We start from the raw sequence: 16,336 nt of genomic DNA, 5'->3' as shown, positions 1-16,336 counted from the left end.
GGCTTGTTAGCTTTCGCCAAGACTTCCGCTCCACTCCTCCATCCTGTCAATCCATCACCACTGAAATACAGCAGCTCAACACCAGCAGCCATTGACATCCACCGACAATCCAAATGCCCAATGCGACTCCTCCACCAAACATGCCGCACCTACGCTTCCCAATCTAAGCTCCCACCACGTCCCCGACGACTAAACCAAACCATCTCCCTAGACCACGTACATCTTCCTCATCCCCCAATTGCCCTCCTCCTACTAACCAACCAGTTCCTCCAACGCGGCCGCGCTCTCGCATTATGGCGCACCATCATCCGCGACTGCAGACGGATCTCTGATCCCAATACCAGGAACGAGACATTAGGGTTTGCGAGAGAGGAGTTTAGGAGGAATGTGGAGGTTAGGGATATTGTATGTTGAGAAAGTTCCTCGGGGAGAGGATGTGGGCTAATTGGGGGTCAAAAGACGCAGATTCGGTATCTGATATCGACGGGGAAGACACAGTGGGAGAGTATGGGGCGATATATCGATGGGCTATGACGAAGGAAAAAACGATGGCCTGCAGAGTGGAGTGTGGAATAGTCTGATGGTGGTATAACCTATTACCATACAATAGAGCTCGCAATAGAGCCGAATTTCCTCCAACAATAGCTCAATTCCCTCTCGATCCGCCAATTGAATACCAACAACGCCAACCCATGCAATATAGTGTACATCTTCCCTCACCCATCCCTCTCCTCCCATCTGTTCCAATTCTCCCCTTCCCATAACCTCTATTTCCCCTGCCTCTGCTTATGCTTCGGATTCAACGAGCAGATAATATAAACATGTCCCTTCCCACTCTTCCCACCTTTCCTTCTGACACTCTATCGATCATCATTAGCCTCTATCCCCCAATCCCCCCTCCCAACTCCCCTCTCCCTCCCCCATCACTCCACCATCCGCAAACAAAACAAACAAAAACATACCTTACAACCCTCACACATCTTCTTAACCGAACTCCGAACCTTCATCCCTCGAACCTGCTCCGCAATCGCATTCTTATTCTTTTGCTGTAGTGATAGCAAACTCGGTCGTTTGCTCGCTGTGGATACGAAGCTCGAGAATGTCCTACATGATGCCGCAGGGCGGATGGTGAAGGTATGCAGGAGGCGCACTGCACGGAGGAGGAGGGAGGTTGGGGGTAGCATTGTTGCGTTTTGGGAGCGTTGTTGTGGAATTGGTGGATTGATGGGGGATGGAAATTCGCGATTCGGGAAAGCGTGGCGGCCTTGGGGATGAGGCTTCAAGGCTAATGTTTTCTGCTAGGTATTCGGTTTTTTTGGGATATTTCGAGATATATGACAGAAGATTGACTAGACGGCGAATTGTAGAGTTTAATTGTTACTGGAATTATTTGACAAGTTTCAAAATTTCTTCCGTTTTTGAATATATGGTGGTCACGTGAATTGGCCCTGGGTGCTTCCAAAGCCGGGAGGATTGTTTTCCTAAAAGAGAAATCTCGCATTGATTGGATATCTATCTATTTCTTTCCTGATCATCGAATATTTTGTCTATCCAGCATCGACATCTCGCCAAATGCCCTTTTGAGAATGCCCCAAACTCCCGCTAATTATCGAAAGTAGAAACCCATATGCACACCACCTCCCTTATCTACAATCCCACACCCTATTCTCGTAAGAAAGTCTTGAAGACCGCACTATCAGTGCAATCTTCCCACGGATATCCAATCTTATTCAGGAAGCTCTCAAGCTCCTTCAACTCCCCATCCGGACAAACGACTCCAGTGAGAACCTTGCCAATATCGCTTCCCGCATTTCGGTACTGGAAAAGACTGATGTTGTATCTCGGTCTTAGCGTTTGAAGGAATTTCTCCAAGGCACCAGGTCGCTCGGGAAAGTTGAACATGTATATCCTCTCATGCTTGACGCCTGATCGACCGCCGACTAAGTATCTAATATGGGATTTCGCCAACTCGTCGCCAGAGAGATCGGTTGGTGTCATTCCGCCGGCCTTGACACGGGACAAAAGGGATTCGAGTTCGGCTTCTCGTTGTGACGCTGGTGAGGTGAGTGAGATACCGACGAGTACGTTGGCTACTGCGTCCGTAGCATAGCGGTATGAGAACTCTGTGACTGAGTGAGGCATGATGGCTTTGATAAGCTCGGCAAATGCTCCTGGTGTTTCGGGGATAGTGACGCTGATGAGAGCTTCTTTCTTCTCTCCTAGTGTTGCTCGTTCAGCAACAAAGCGTAGACGGTCGAAATTCATGTTTGCTCCTGATGCAATAGCTACAAGAGCTCGTGATGTATCTGCCGAAGGGTTGGCTGCGACGTATTTCTTCAGACCTGCGAGAGCTAGAGCACCAGCTGGCTCGACAATGGATCGGGTATCTTCAAAGACGTCTTTGATAGCCGCACAAGTCTCGTCCGTAGTGACTTGAATAACTTCGTCCACCACATCCATGCATACTCTGAAAGTCTCCTCTCCAACCGTCTTGACTGCTGCTCCGTCCGCGAACAAGCCGACATCCTTCAGCACAACTCTCTCTCCCTTTGCCAACGACTGAACCATCGCATTAGCATCGTACGCCTCCACACCGATGATCTTCACATGCGGAGCAATACGCTTCACATAAACTCCAATGCCCGCAATCAATCCACCTCCCCCAACACAACAAAAGATAGCCTCCAGCTTCGAAATATTCGTTTGCCTCAGCAACTCCATGCCAATCGTTCCCTGTCCCGCAATAACATACGGATCATCAAACGGCGGAATATTCGTCAACCCATGCAACTTCTCCAACCTCCCACACTCCTCTTTCGCCGCATCAAAATCATCCCCATGCAACACCACACTGCCTCCCAATCTCGAAACATTCAAATGCTTGATACTCGGTGTCCCCTTCGGCATCACAATCGTCGCCGGGATCTTAAGTTTCCTGGCAGAGTACGCAACGCCCTGGGCATGGTTCCCAGCCGAACAAGCAACGACGCCCTTCCAGCTGACTTTCGGGTCCAGATGTGCCATTTTATTGTATGCTCCACGCAGCTTGAAGCTGAATACGGGTTGTAGGTCTTCGCGCTTGAGGAGGACTTTGCATTCTAGTCTGTTACTGAGGTTTGTAGCGTGTGTGAGGGGTGTTTCTTCGACGACTTCGTAGACGCGGGAGGTGAGAATGAGACGTAGGTACTATTTCCATCTTGGTCAACAATGGACAATTGATTAGGCAATTGAAGAATACGAACGTCGGGATAGCCATTGGGAAGCATGAATTCGTCAGGTATAATGCCATGGACTTTTTTCTTAGGGCTTTCGCTCGGCGGTGAGGGATTCGTGGAGTATTCTGTTAGTGAGAAAGTCTTTAGACAGGGTGTTCTTGGTCTGCTGAATGTGTCTCCATTGGAGTCTCCGTTGGTTTTTGTTCCGTTCTCCATGGTTTGCTCATTCATAGCTAATAGCAATTGAGGGGATAAAAGGTTGTGGTAAAAGTAAGGAGAAGAGTGAGGGTGCTGCAAGATGCGTTGTGACTCTTTGTTCGTCCCTTGTCTCGCGAGCTCTCAGTGGAAATTCTTTAGTGGGGTTGGGCGACACCGGCTGCATGACTCGACAGGGGTGACGGCTCGGATGAATTATTTTACGAAGTAGCTTCAATTACCTCATCATTTGGTCCCCTCATTCAGTTGGGAGAATAGCACAGAGCTCACACGAGCATTGACCCTGATATTGCAATTGATCCAAAATGTCAAACAATCCCCTCCCGTCCTCCTTCGATGGAAATTCGTAAGCTCTGCTACCAAATCTATAGAAAGATGGATGTAATAACTCGTACGATAGCGATTTCTACGAAGAAAACCGCTGGCAGAAATTCTCCCGCCGACTAAAAGAAGAACCCTTAATCCCACTAGGTAATCCGATACCACCTTCATTATGGTACAAGCTATTAACAACTCGTCAGGATGTGTCCTAACCTGCATGGCCCTCTTTGGCGCATCCCGCTCCATCCGCGCCGGGGACCACAATCGCACGAATCGCATGTTCCGCGCACGTATCTATGCCCAAGGCTTCACGCTCGTGGCTATAGTTGCTGGGAGCATGTATTGGCAGACCGACAGGCAGAAGAGGAAGGAATTCGATGTAGCGGTCGCGGAACGGAAAGCGAAGGAGAAGAATGAGGCGTGGATTAAGGAGTTGGAGGCTAGGGATGAAGAGGAGAAGGAATTGCGGGAGTTGAGGAGGCGGAGAGCGGAGGGACGACAGGCGATCAAGAAGGAGGAGAAGATTTTGGAACAGGTGGATAGTGGGAAGGGGGCTAGTAGTGTGGTAGAAGACGAGGAGAGGAAAAAGAGTGTGCTGGAGAGTGTGCAGGAGATGGTTTGGGGGAAGAAATAAGTGACCAAGGGATGAAACTGGGAGTGAAGATTGTACATTTGCACATGCGAGCATTTCGGATGGAGTTTGGACATATGGGATGTACACTATCTATGGTGAACAAAATGGAAGCGCCATTCAATGTTTATACAAGAATTGAGATTCAAGATGTCATGACCTCGACCACAATCGAATTATGCAAAAGCCATGCCTCGTTCAGTTGCTCCAACCCAAATGCCGTCTCCCAACACCTGAACTCCTTTAGAATGGCTCAATTCATAGATCCACCACTCCTGTTATGTCCAATTAAGCCGGCCATCTCTAACAAAGCGCGATCCGCCTCGATATCTCCGGTTCCCAGATTAACTCTTCTCCTAGCTTCCGCTTCTCGTTCTTCCCATGCCCAGCGCTGTCGTTGCTGTTCTGCTTCCGCATCTCCTCCGCAGCCCCATACTTCAAGACTCTCAACCTCGAACCGGTCTTGGAAATCACTCCTCCGGGTTTGACTATTGTGGAATGCTCCACCACCAGAAGTATAATTGTGAGTGAAGACACCAAACTCAAATGAAGAGTCAAGCATCAAGGACACAGCACCAAGGCTAACGGTCGTCGATAATCCAGCTGTCTGCTTAGCTTTGGGATGTGGACACCCAAGAAAAATGCCGGAATGTGCTGTTGGAGGTTTGGTGAATGCAACATAGTCCTTGTTGATGACCGATGCATGAAATACCTCATGAACAGGTTCAAGTTGGAAGATTAGTGTATCAGTCTCTCCGAAACACTCTTTGTGAGTTTGGTGCCAGTGCTGCGAGAGATAGACGCCATACACCACACGTGTCGATTTGCTGCTATCGGGGAACCGCTTTGGTTGAAGCCGGTCTGTAAATGCACGTTCTTGGCCGCCCTCAGGTGGATCTGATATTCGGTTCCCTGATACAAGGAGAATGGTTGGTGCTCGCCAATTGAAGACTTTTGTTTCGAAGCTCCCCATCGAAAAGCCAGCGTCGCCACCAGAGTATAGAAGCCGTAATTGCCTGAATAACTTCTCCCCAGGGAGAAAGAAAGAAAGTTGTGATAATACATTAAGATCAAGGATTTCGCCTGTTTGTGCCAAAAGTGGTTGGTCCATAGGACTAGGTAGAGGTAATGGTGCCGGCGAAGAATCCTTCCGCTTGGTGAAGTCGATATTCTTAGAGAACAAGAAATGCTCGAAAAGCGGATTGAAGCCATTAAAGAGATATGGAAATGAGATGGGTATCACAGTATTGAATTGATGAATTTTGACGCCAGGAGACTTCTCCACGTTCACAAATGCCGCCAGGATATTATCCGCTGTTTTTCGAAGTCCTTCCAGTTGCTCGCCCGCGAGTCTTTCGGAGTGTCGAGCAAGACTTTCTTGAATTCCAAGAGGAGCTATTAAAAGAAGAAGCATTATGAGCTTCTTGAGGTTGTCTGTAGGTATGGAAGCTTGTGATATTGGTGCATCGCCCTGTCTGAAGACCTCGATAGCATCCAATGATTCTAGTGCTGCCAAAGCTAGGTCATCGTCGTCCTCTTCATCCTCGTCGTTAGCAGCATCGTCCACTGCGAAGCCGGCAGCATGGCTCCTAGTATTGCTTGGCGTGCCTTGTGTATTCCCTCCATGTTCTTCAGGCTTCTCGTCCTCATGGTGGGTACCTCGATCATAGACAGCGAGACTTCGGAATAATAGCTTCGTGCGATCTCGATTGCCTTTCTTCAGCACCCTCTGATATCTCTGTGTCATGATGACAACAACCATTATCATCTGCTCGAACCCCAAAACAACTGGCGCATCTTGACCAAAGGGGAAAGCACCCAAGTAAGAGACCATCTGGAAGATAATAGAGGATGCACCCAGTATATCAGGTATCTCAAGGAATCGCGCAATAGTATCTTCCTTGAGGTAGGATATCAAGTCCTGGTGATCTGCCAGGCTTTTGAAGACATCTTGGAAGGAGTAGAGTTCGAGGGGAGTAAAACATCGTTTTGCGAACTTGAGGGCCTAGATAATGTCAGTCAAGGCTCCAGCGAGGGGCAACAGAGCATGTACCAGCTCATGGCTCAGCTGTTCGGTCGTGGGATGGTTCCCATTGTCACTGGATTGACCTTGCCCCATGATTTATTCATTGGTCGCGAAATTAAGAAGGTTTCCAAGTCCAGCTTGGGTCGTGGTTGTGGGTTGTAAGCAGGAGCATGTGAATTAGTGATGATGCCCCGCTAAGGCTAAATTTGGGCTTCGAACGAAATACCTAGGGACGCTAGGCTACGACTCTACTTCTTCATCAACTCCAGACTTAAGCAACAATTCCTCCAAACAAGTGCGAGGAGACCATTGTAGAAACGCGCTATCTCATATCTATGTAAAGTACATGTTTCCGATCCTAACCTACTAGTGTATGCTGCTTTGATTGCATTGCAACAAACGATCGTTGTGACCAATGGTCCGGAAGAAAGCCAAATTGTTTGTCAATCAGTGTTTCGTGGTACTGTTCAACATCTATTGAAGATCACGGCGCACCAGTACCCATGGATCTAACAAGTTCAATAATTCCTTGCAGAAGATCGTATGTTCCTCAAACTTTCAGACACAGCACGAGTAGTGATGTCCACGAAACGAACCGACCTGCAATGGCAAAACATACGGGTTTTACGAGCTTCATCAAGATCTCTTCTTCTTTCTACCATGATACTGTAATGATACTGTAGTAACATATTTTTCAAGTGTTACAACTTACTGGTAACTCGAGCAGCTTTGGTCAAGCTTCTCATGCCGTTGAGCCTGAATCTTGTGCCGGCAATGTTGCTGATACTACAAATATTATGGCTTGTAGGCTTGCAAGGACTCAGAACAGGTCACCGGCGTTCAGATAGGCTCCCTTTCAATCTATCCTCTCACCGATGTTGGAGATTCTGACGCATGGTCTTTCGGGCTAAATCGAGATTAGTGTCGCAAGGCTCTGTAAAGAAACAGCCTCGTCTCCAGTGGCCTTTCAATAGGACATCTAACAATGTTGGTTGAAGCCTGTTAAATATCCAATCATCGAGACAACGCGTATCGGCGTTCCCGTACCGCCAGAAAATAATCGCTGTCAATTGGTCGTGCCACATTGTGGCACAATGCCTCGTTGATTCGGCATGAAACCCGACACAGCCTTGGCCGCGACCCTGAAAGGTCACAGTTCATGGAAGTCCAACAGCAGGTAACATAGCCATCAGAAGAGGATTCAAGAAATGTACATAATGGCCAATAGCTTCGAATTTCGTTATGATCATTCTCGATTGAACTTCACGCACTTCATCATTACCGCCCTTTGTCTCCTTTTGACTGCCTCTACCTTGACGTTTGCTTTCATTGTCACACAATTCTAACAACTTCATTGCACAAATTCCATGTCAAAGGCAACTAGAAGCGGGTAATCTCTATTCCTTTCTGGTATTTTCGAGCGTATGCATTAAGTAAATTGAGTGCACACGAGGAAAACAAAGGAGTCCAGGGACATAAATTGAGGTCAGACCTGGGTTTTAGTCTCTTCAGAGCTACTTAACACCATCTCTCCCCGCCATCGACGTATTACAATCTGCAATATCGAAATGTCCCCTGATCACCTAGAAAGTTGGGTTGAGCAGCAATACAATGAAATCGGTTTTGGCATTGGCGGCGGTGGTCCATTTATTGGAAAGTCTGCCCTCAAACAGAAGTTGATCAACCGGTACCCAATGCACAAGCAAAGAATAAGACAACTGGTTAACGCGTAAGTAAATCACCTCGCCTGCTCGAATTTGCAAGACTTATTCTTTCACCCAACAGCATCAAACACCAAGACCAACCGCGATCTGTTCAAGCGTCGCAATCGAGCTCACCTGCAACAGCAATATCTTCTCAGGACCGAAAGATTGCACAGTCTCCACCAACATCATCTTCTAAGACAACTTTGCAGTATGCAGCCCGACCACTATCAAACCTGGTACCAGCTACTGCTGAGTCTGAAATGAGTCCCACTGGTAGTCCGAATTCAGATTCGGGATTTGCATCATTCTCAAGCGATACTGAACACGTTCGAGACCCTCTTCACTTGATGTTCCCAAACTGCTGACCATTCAAAGCAGAATGAGAATGGCCCGAGCCCGAGAAATGCGCCTACGATGAATTTCCAGTGTCATTCGCCCAAATCAGAAGATGGTGGAGCGACATTGGAGGTCTTCTTGTCAAGTGGTTCGTGGTCTAAGACAATTACAAAAACTCCAGAGAAGATGGAATCTCTTGCGCAAAGCTCTTCAAATCCAAAGATCTTGGGTAAGTCCACAGTGTCTACATAACATCTTGCAAGCTGACAGAGTTCAGAGCTCAAGCAATTTATCAGTGAAGCGGGAAATCTGGACACAGCACCGCAAGGCAACACTGAAGATGCTGATTCCATCTTGCGCCTTCAATTGGCACTCCTTAATCTACCTTCAGGAGAAGAGGGAACGATAGAACAAACTTTAATTGACAATGTCAAAAACGCTGTGTTATTTTCCGCTGATGTGCTCGGACGTTTCGGCCAGAATGTCCTGCCGCAATACGGACTTCTTGGAAGCTCCGACCAGACGCCCTCGACTACTGCATCGGACTCGAGACTGTTCCTCAACACCAACGTTCCATTCTCAGCATTTGTTTGCGGAGTACAAGGGAGCGGGAAGTCGCACACAACGGCATGCATGGTTGGTAAGTTCGAAATGTTACGTTATGAGAAACACATCCACTAATTGCTTTGCAGAGAATTATCTCATTCCTTCCCCAATACTGGGAGTTCTCCAGAAGCCTCTTTCTGCTTTGGTTTTCAACTTCGCCGAATATTCTTCTGGTGCGAGCTTCAGACCGTGCGAATTGGCCTTTCTCGCTTCTCCTGGTTCGCAACTCCCGGGTCATCTGGGTGTAAAGAAAGTCAATGTCCTGGTCTCTCCATCAAACTACCTATCGCTCAAAAAGCTATACACCCAGATACCAGGTGTCACCGTTCAACCTTTCAAGCTGCGCCCAAAAGATCTGAACATCAGCACCATGCTGACGCTAATGTCTGTCGACCAAACCCAAGCAACACCGCTCTACATGAGCGTCGTCCGAAAAATCTTGCGGGACATGGCAACTCGGACCGCTGGAGCTTTCGATTATCGGGAGTTCCGCCGCCGGCTCGACGGTGCGAAGTTGGATAAGAAGCAAAAGGAGTTCTTGAATCAACGACTCGATCTTCTAGAATCATATCTTGATCTTGTTGTGTCCACTACGAGCCCCAACTTCGCGGCGGGCGAGATAACTATCATAGATTTGTCTTGTCCGTTTATGGATGCTAGCACAGCGTGCGTCCTGTTCAAAATCGGCATGGGTTTGTATCTGGAATCGGATTCGACAACCGGTAAACTCATTGTGCTTGACGAGGCACACAAAGTACGTATAGCACCACGGATCCCCCATTTTTTTCTCTTTGCTAAAAGTTGGTAGTACATGACCGATACAATAGCCTCAAAAGCGCTTACAGAATCCTTAATGGGAGTCATTCGCCAACAACGTCATTACGGCGCCCGAGTCATTATTTCCACCCAGGAGCCGAGTATCTCGCCCAAACTCATAGACTTGTGCGCCATTACCGTCATGCATCGGTTCACGAGTCCCGAATGGCTTGATGTTCTACAGAAACATATCCTGTTCCTAGACAAAGATGGCGAGAAGGATAGTAAATTCGGTCTGCTGAGAGATATCATGAGCTTGAGGACGGGCGAGGCCCTAGTGTTTGCTCCGACGGCGAGAATTAGGCCAAGTGATGAGGCTGGAGGAAGGGGAGTTGACGCAGATGCGTTGTTTAAGATGAGAATGCGGAAGAGGGTTACTTGGGATGGTGGGAGATCGATATGTTGTGTCTGAGTTACTTGGAGTTAGGTGGGGTGGTTGGTGGTGGAGTATGTAAATAATGTAGCACAAATAAATGTACGTCTCGTTCTTATCACTGCGTGAGGATATTTTTAAGCAATATTGAGATAGAAACCAAGATCCTTCCGGACTGTGTTCACTGCTCCCCGTCTTCGAGGAAGTAAGCCATGCTCACTTGAGACTGCTAAACGAATCCGACTCAACTCTACTAACAGAAACAGAAGTCTCGATCTATTGTGAAGATTTTTGCATAAGATAATTTTTGTTACATCGCGCCAATCCTCCACCTCATATTGCGGGTGCGCCGAGCCACCATGCACTTAATAACATCTCGCCGCTCTACTCACCCTCGCTTCACCTTAATCTCACTCATCCTCACCCGCCCTCTCCAGCCTCTTGTGCACAGTCCATCGCCTCACCTCTGCTCACTCGTCTCGCCTGGGATATGTCTGTCCCCGGTCGGCTCGGCTGTTGAGAGCCTTAAATCCTGGCGAGAAGGATTCAGGGGAGCCAGAATGGGCTTCTGAGGGCGGGAGGAAGGGGGAATGAGCTCCTAGTACTAAGATAGTCACCATCTTAGTATTATGCATCAATGCTATCACAATATTGTAGACGCGGAGTTACGATTCTGCCTTGTAATGCACAAGCTGAACGAGACCAAAAATAAGACTTCAAAGCCGAACGACGCTAATAGTTTTCAGATTTCAATTCGCTGGATTATTCTATCTCAACACGGGTCTGGAAAAGCGACTTTTCTTTAGACATTGTCCCGTTTTTTCACGCAGAGTTAGATACTATGCCTAATCGTTTGAAACCCATATTAGCATCTGATGCATCTCCTATACGCTGAAGCAAAAGCGCTATATTTTTCTTAATAAGTAGAATAAAGATCTCTTTTCGTTCCTGAGTAGTAGCGAAATTGGGATCAGGAATAATTGCGGCATCGAGATAGAAATTGGTATAATGCTCGGCTTCGTTTTCGAAAATCTCGGATAAACAGCCATATGATACATTGTTATGCTTATTATCGACAATGCCCATTCTCCGGAGTGGTCCCTCTAGTATTAGTCTTCCGCTTAGGACCTCACCAAACTTGCTATGTCCTTTGGTCAAAGTCCAGGCGTCAATTACTTTTGCCCAGAATGGGCCCTTGCGGGTTCGCATCGGCGTATAACCAACGCACGTTGCCGTCAACTGAGGCCCACGACCACGACGGCGCTCTATACTCTGAGGGTCGACCCTGAACCGTTCGACGTCCAACGTCTACTGGTCTGTGGATCCAAAGGAGGTCATCCAGAAGCGAGCTCCGCCAAAGGCCGCCGAGATACTCATCATCCTGCAGCTGGGCTTGGAAAGCCTGTGCGAGGCCCGATAGAGCGGGTAACTTATCAGTCGAGAAGGAGAGGTCCCTGGCTGAGTAGTCAGTTACTAGGACCTGCCAGCGGTCCTGTAGCTCGCCCACTGAGCAGTTATCTGGGAGGCGGGACGTATGGAGAGACTCCATTGGGAGGCCCCTTTGCGTTAGGGTCGTGGTCTGGCACTCCCATAGTAGCTGGTCACAGGTATATGTTACGACTCGAGGTGAGAGAATGCGCTCCTGGAGGGTCCAGCCCCGATGGTACAGAGGCATGTCGCTGGAGTCTGAAGAGATGAGCAGCTTCGAGAATGCGCTGCCTTGGCCAATTTGAGGGTGGCTTGACCACAGATTAATCTCAACTGGAGCGCTTTCGCTCCTATAGTTGAATAAATCGAAGATGCCATCGTAAGCCGATGCCGCGCTGGCAGCGGCGATGGCGAGCGAGGCGTTACCGTAAATCTGGTGCATTCTTGTCGCTTCTGAGGCCCAGTCTTCTGCGGCCTTCGGATCCGTTCCTTGCAGAATGCACAGCGCATCAGCCCATAGATACTTGAATCCAAGGCGTCGCGTAATGGTAACTGCATCTCGAATTGTGGGAGGGAGGTCAAGCTCAGAAAAGCCTGCTTTCCGCCTTTCAATGTTTTGGAATGTCGTTCGGTATTTCTCCCCGGCTTCAAAATCTCCCTTCGAAGACGTGGTTCCCCAACAATAGCTTAAAGCTATATAGGACTGTGACGCTGATGTTGCGCTCGACGCACTACCCTCAAACGTTTCCACTAGCTTTATGTTGTGCTTCTTCCCGTCGCCATCGACATCCACAAGTCTCGAGGGCAACCGAGCTTTGACTGAGCTTGGGTGATTGCATTTTTGGTGATAGTCTGTACAATTTTTGACCCAGCTCTTGACAAGATCGTAATTATCCTTCGAGTCTGTCTGTTGAGCTGGAATGCGGTATTGAAGCAACGCTGTTATGGAAGAACCTGAGGAAATCTCAGATCAGTTGAGGTACAACATATATTGCGCTCCTAGCCATACAATCACCTGTGCGGACTGTAGTGTAACTTACCAGGTGTAGCAGTGAAGACGAGAGACCCAGAGCAAATGTGGACTTTGTTGTGTTCCAGATTTTTCACATATCTTTCAGTTCCACCCAATGGGCTAATAGCTGCTTGTAAAGCGTTACCTCCATGTTCGATGACATATAGAGACTTGGGCCACTTCTTGTTGTTCATTACCAACGTCCGACCGTAGCATACGGTGATACCTTCGATTCTTTCCTCAATTATAGTATTCACTGGAGATTCTAATTCAGTCTGGAGCTTTTCTATCAGCCGGCGTGCCTGTTGCAGTGGTCGTGCCCAAAGCTTGACGAGACCGTCTGGTACTGGGCCTTCCCAAAGTTTATCACCCCATACAGGATTGGTCCAGCGTTGAGCACTTATAAAGTGGGTTTCGTGCTTCATCTCAGCCCGCCAAACTTGTTGAGTGCTTTCAACATCCTGGACCTTCCATTCGGCTCCACAGCCACAGTTCTGGAGCGCTTGGAGGAGAAGTAAGCAGAACCGACAGTCGGCAGGTAAGAGGTTGTGGGTTAATCCACTGTCAGAAACGAGTTCGTCAACTGAAATCTTCTGACAACCTTCGCATAATCTTGTTCTTGAGTCTTCGTCCATCATTGCATGCGTCGCTATTATAGGCAAGGGAACCAAAGCTCAAAATTTTGACTGGACGTCAGTCGTGAATATAAGGTGTATGGCTTGCGGAAATTCGGCACTATTGGATGCCTGAATGCGTAGGACCCAACAACTAATAATACATTTGGAGTACGCATGTGTTGTCGAAGCTTGGCAGGCTCAGTCTCCAATGACCCACACTAATTTTTTTAAGTAACGCGTTGAGCTTAACGCATATTGCTATGTGAATTCTGGTTAGTATACTTAGTAATATTGCCATTGTTTTTACTTAAATTAACTATATTTATAAACTATAGAAAGTATGGTAAGTGAGATGGATTTGTTAAGAATGGAAAAAAAGAAATGAGGCAACCAGGCAACTCGGTCCCGCCCGACTGAGGTGAGGGATCCCTCACTTTGTATAACCCGAACTAGGCAGCAATACCGATCATGACATCGCTCATAGTACGAGAAGCCCTCAAAGCTCTGCCTAATATATTGCGGGAATCTCCAGGCAGTAAGGTTGACCTTCTTCCCAACACAGTACGCTCGAGCCACCACAGCCAGGGATCCTGAATTGGCTCCGGAGGCCTTGATTGACTTTTTTATTTAATTTTGGCTGGTGGCAGCTGCAGCCGAGAGACCGAAATAGGTTCAGCGCGGGTCTGTCCACGATTGCCTAACTGGGCCCTCTCTTGCTCTTGGCTCCTCCAAAACAGCCGGTAAAGCAGCTCTGCTCAGCTCTCTAAACAAAAACAGTTTTTCTTTATGTTAGTATTGGCGTGTAATAATGGTGTGTTCCCTTGTTTTCGGTTGAATGTGATTACGTCTGCTAACGGATGTAACCTTACTTAAAACAAGGTGCAAGCCATACAAGAGCGGTTATCTCAAGTCTTAGAGGTCGAGAGGCATTGCAGCTCTACTGAAGCTACCAGACTAAGTGATTTTAGGGGGAAAAGATAACTTGTTCGCTACCCTGAATAGGTTGCTCCTTCAGCCGCGAATTGGACGTCCACAAGCCGAACCCTCCCTGTTACCTTTCTCATTCTGCAACTCAAAATAGTGAGTGAGAATCAAGTTGTGAAGACAAGTCACATATAGAGCCAACGGTATAGTTACACTTCAATACATTAATTTCAAAACTAATTCCACACTCTAGGTCTAACATCACCCACGCCAATTCTTCATCGTATTCCTCCTCCTTCGCTCCTTCGCTCCCAGCGTCACAAAAACAACCCCATTCCAAAATCCACGCAAAGACCCCGTTGCACCAACAGCAAGGAGCAACGGATCCGACACAAAACCAGGATTAACCAAAGACGCCACCCGGTTCGTTGTAGGCGCAACCCAAATCGCTAATAAGACAACAAAAAACATCAGCGGCATGAGTATATAGTTTCTGAACGAGACAGGCGAGCGGCTGCGGCTGCGGGGTGTATTTTGCAAGGCGATGGCGTCGGATGGACTCATATGCGGGACGGAATTTGTGATTGAGATAGATCCGCGGGCTTCTTTGGCTGCCATGGCCATTTCGGCGTCGATGGTTTCGGGAGAGTGGAGAGTGTCGGCGGCGGATCCCATGGTGTCTAGGTCGAGGTAGTCGTTGCTGATGGATTCGAGCATTCGTCTTTGCTTGATGATTTCTATCCCGACGAGGCCGTAGAGTATGAAGGTGATGAAGATTATCAACCTATGGTGAGACATTAGTGTTGCGCTTGAGAAGTCTCGGGGAGGTTGCGCACCATATTGGTCCGTAATAGAAGATTATTCGGAAGAGTACCCATTTGGGAGATATTGCACACCAAAGCTATGAAAGAACGTTAGGTTACTATTTGCCTTGGAATTGAAGGAATGCTTACTGTGACACTGCCGTATATGGGCCCTTTTTCAGGTGTATGAATGAAGAGAAAGGTCAAGGCAGGAATAAAGACCACAGTTGTTATTCCCACAGCATATTTCAGCTCGAGCCTGCGCAGATCTTCCGTCTCGTACTTATAGAATACAATCAAGAACACATCACAGGCCATAGCGAGTGTCCAAAGCACATCTGCCAGCGGAAACCTATTAAGCGTGTTAGCGCAACTTGCCAGCAGATTTTATTCGAGGTCGGACATACATTTGCAACAAGAACCCCTGAAACTGGCACAGCGCCGAATGGTTCCCAGCCCGAGGACCACTGAGAGATATAGTCGTAGCCGTAACATCAAAGAGGTTATAAAACGCATTGATAAAAATAATCCTATGAATCGGATTCCGGAACTGCCTCGAGAAGCAAAACGTGCCGATAATCGTAAAAATCCCAAGAATAGAGAGCACAGAAGCCGAGCGCTCGACGATAGCCAAGACGTGCAGCTGCTCAGCCGAGAGCGTCATCTTGGAGCTGTGCGTCGTGTCCCGGTGGGAGAAACATGTGGATGCCTCTCACGTGACCAGTCGTCCACAATATCCAGCTGTATAGGCAGAGGGGCCGAGCGAGCGAGAGGAAGAGTCGCGTTTTATGTACGGTAGCAGGGTGAAGATGGAATAAAAGCATTTTCGGGGTTCCAGGACGCTGTGCCGATAACATGTATTTCATGGGGGATGACGTGCTCCTGCCACGTTCTTACACGACGCCCAGCCCTGGGATCGGGTCCTTGAAGCTGTTCAACAAGCATTTGCAACAGAGATCAAAATACTGAGAACATGGCCACCTTTCGTAGAGTTAAGAGCGAATTCTCTTAAATCTTTCGTCATCGCATGGCGAGTATATCCTCCTAGTCTCCGATAGAGTTTTGAGGATGCAAGCCCGAAAGGAGGCGCCGGGAACACCTTTAGCGAAAAGGAATATGGCAAGAAGCAAAGAAGAATCTCGGCACGAGACTGAGTGCTTATTCCTCCATTGATTTCTGGTAACTGGCGCGAATGGCGTCAACTCGAAGCATGTGTCAATTGTCAGCCTTTGTTCCCAGGTCGTGGTACTGGGATGAGGACTTCTTTGTCAGAGTGGGGTACAGTGCGGGATGACCTTCTCAAAAT

The 16,336-nt window shown here is 48.0% G+C and overlaps 7 protein-coding genes across 7 annotated transcripts; 3 read left to right on the top strand and 4 right to left on the bottom strand.

Annotated features, from left to right (window-relative positions):
- The first annotated feature begins 25 nt into the window (after positions 1-25).
- On the top strand, positions 26-574 carry LY89DRAFT_679167 (uncharacterized protein). Its single transcript, XM_018213818.1, has one exon. It carries the CDS (start codon positions 121-123, stop codon positions 412-414), a length of 294 nt encoding a protein of 97 aa, XP_018078238.1. The 5' UTR covers positions 26-120; the 3' UTR covers positions 415-574.
- A 908-nt stretch (positions 575-1,482) lies between these two features.
- LY89DRAFT_679166 (threonine dehydratase-like protein) lies at positions 1,483-3,533 on the bottom strand. Its single transcript, XM_018213817.1, has 2 exons — positions 3,243-3,533; positions 1,483-3,186 (listed from the first exon to the last, which is right to left on the bottom strand). The coding sequence occupies exons 1-2, from the start codon at positions 3,429-3,431 to the stop codon at positions 1,663-1,665; spliced, it is 1,713 nt and encodes a 570-aa protein (XP_018078237.1). The 5' UTR covers positions 3,432-3,533; the 3' UTR covers positions 1,483-1,662.
- A 140-nt stretch (positions 3,534-3,673) lies between these two features.
- LY89DRAFT_776095 (uncharacterized protein) lies at positions 3,674-4,547 on the top strand. The gene is made up of 3 exons (XM_018222010.1): positions 3,674-3,777; positions 3,832-3,902; positions 3,953-4,547. Exons 1-3 carry the CDS (start codon positions 3,737-3,739, stop codon positions 4,384-4,386), a joined length of 546 nt encoding a protein of 181 aa, XP_018078236.1. The 5' UTR covers positions 3,674-3,736; the 3' UTR covers positions 4,387-4,547.
- LY89DRAFT_5225 (uncharacterized protein) lies at positions 4,539-6,565 on the bottom strand. Its single transcript, XM_018208083.1, has 3 exons — positions 6,437-6,565; positions 5,992-6,388; positions 4,539-5,919 (listed from the first exon to the last, which is right to left on the bottom strand). The coding sequence occupies exons 1-3, from the start codon at positions 6,500-6,502 to the stop codon at positions 4,637-4,639; spliced, it is 1,746 nt and encodes a 581-aa protein (XP_018078235.1). The 5' UTR covers positions 6,503-6,565; the 3' UTR covers positions 4,539-4,636.
- A 1,070-nt stretch (positions 6,566-7,635) lies between these two features.
- LY89DRAFT_776094 (uncharacterized protein) lies at positions 7,636-10,355 on the top strand. Its single transcript, XM_018222009.1, has 6 exons — positions 7,636-8,138; positions 8,195-8,441; positions 8,491-8,680; positions 8,729-9,091; positions 9,144-9,811; positions 9,866-10,355. Exons 1-6 carry the CDS (start codon positions 7,978-7,980, stop codon positions 10,283-10,285), a joined length of 2,049 nt encoding a protein of 682 aa, XP_018078234.1. The 5' UTR covers positions 7,636-7,977; the 3' UTR covers positions 10,286-10,355.
- Positions 10,356-11,414: 1,059 nt separating this feature from the next.
- LY89DRAFT_662666 (HET-domain-containing protein) lies at positions 11,415-13,321 on the bottom strand (the record flags this gene model as incomplete). The annotated part of the gene is made up of 2 exons (XM_018212661.1): positions 11,415-12,628; positions 12,715-13,321. The coding sequence occupies 2 exons, from the start codon at positions 13,319-13,321 to the stop codon at positions 11,415-11,417; spliced, it is 1,821 nt and encodes a 606-aa protein (XP_018078233.1).
- A 1,167-nt stretch (positions 13,322-14,488) lies between these two features.
- Positions 14,489-15,891, bottom strand: LY89DRAFT_703182 (putative cAMP receptor; the record flags this gene model as incomplete). The annotated part of the gene is made up of 4 exons (XM_018217301.1): positions 15,438-15,891; positions 15,181-15,382; positions 15,064-15,128; positions 14,489-15,011 (listed from the first exon to the last, which is right to left on the bottom strand). The coding sequence occupies exons 1-4, from the start codon at positions 15,692-15,694 to the stop codon at positions 14,489-14,491; spliced, it is 1,047 nt and encodes a 348-aa protein (XP_018078232.1). The 5' UTR covers positions 15,695-15,891.
- Positions 15,892-16,336: the final 445 nt, after the last annotated feature.

This window comes from Mollisia scopiformis, assembly GCF_001500285.1.
Source record: "Mollisia scopiformis unplaced genomic scaffold LY89scaffold_1, whole genome shotgun sequence".
NCBI lineage: Eukaryota > Fungi > Ascomycota > Leotiomycetes > Helotiales > Mollisiaceae > Mollisia > Mollisia scopiformis.
Note: the sequence above shows the minus strand (reverse complement) of the source record. Positions and strands in the feature narration are given on the sequence as shown.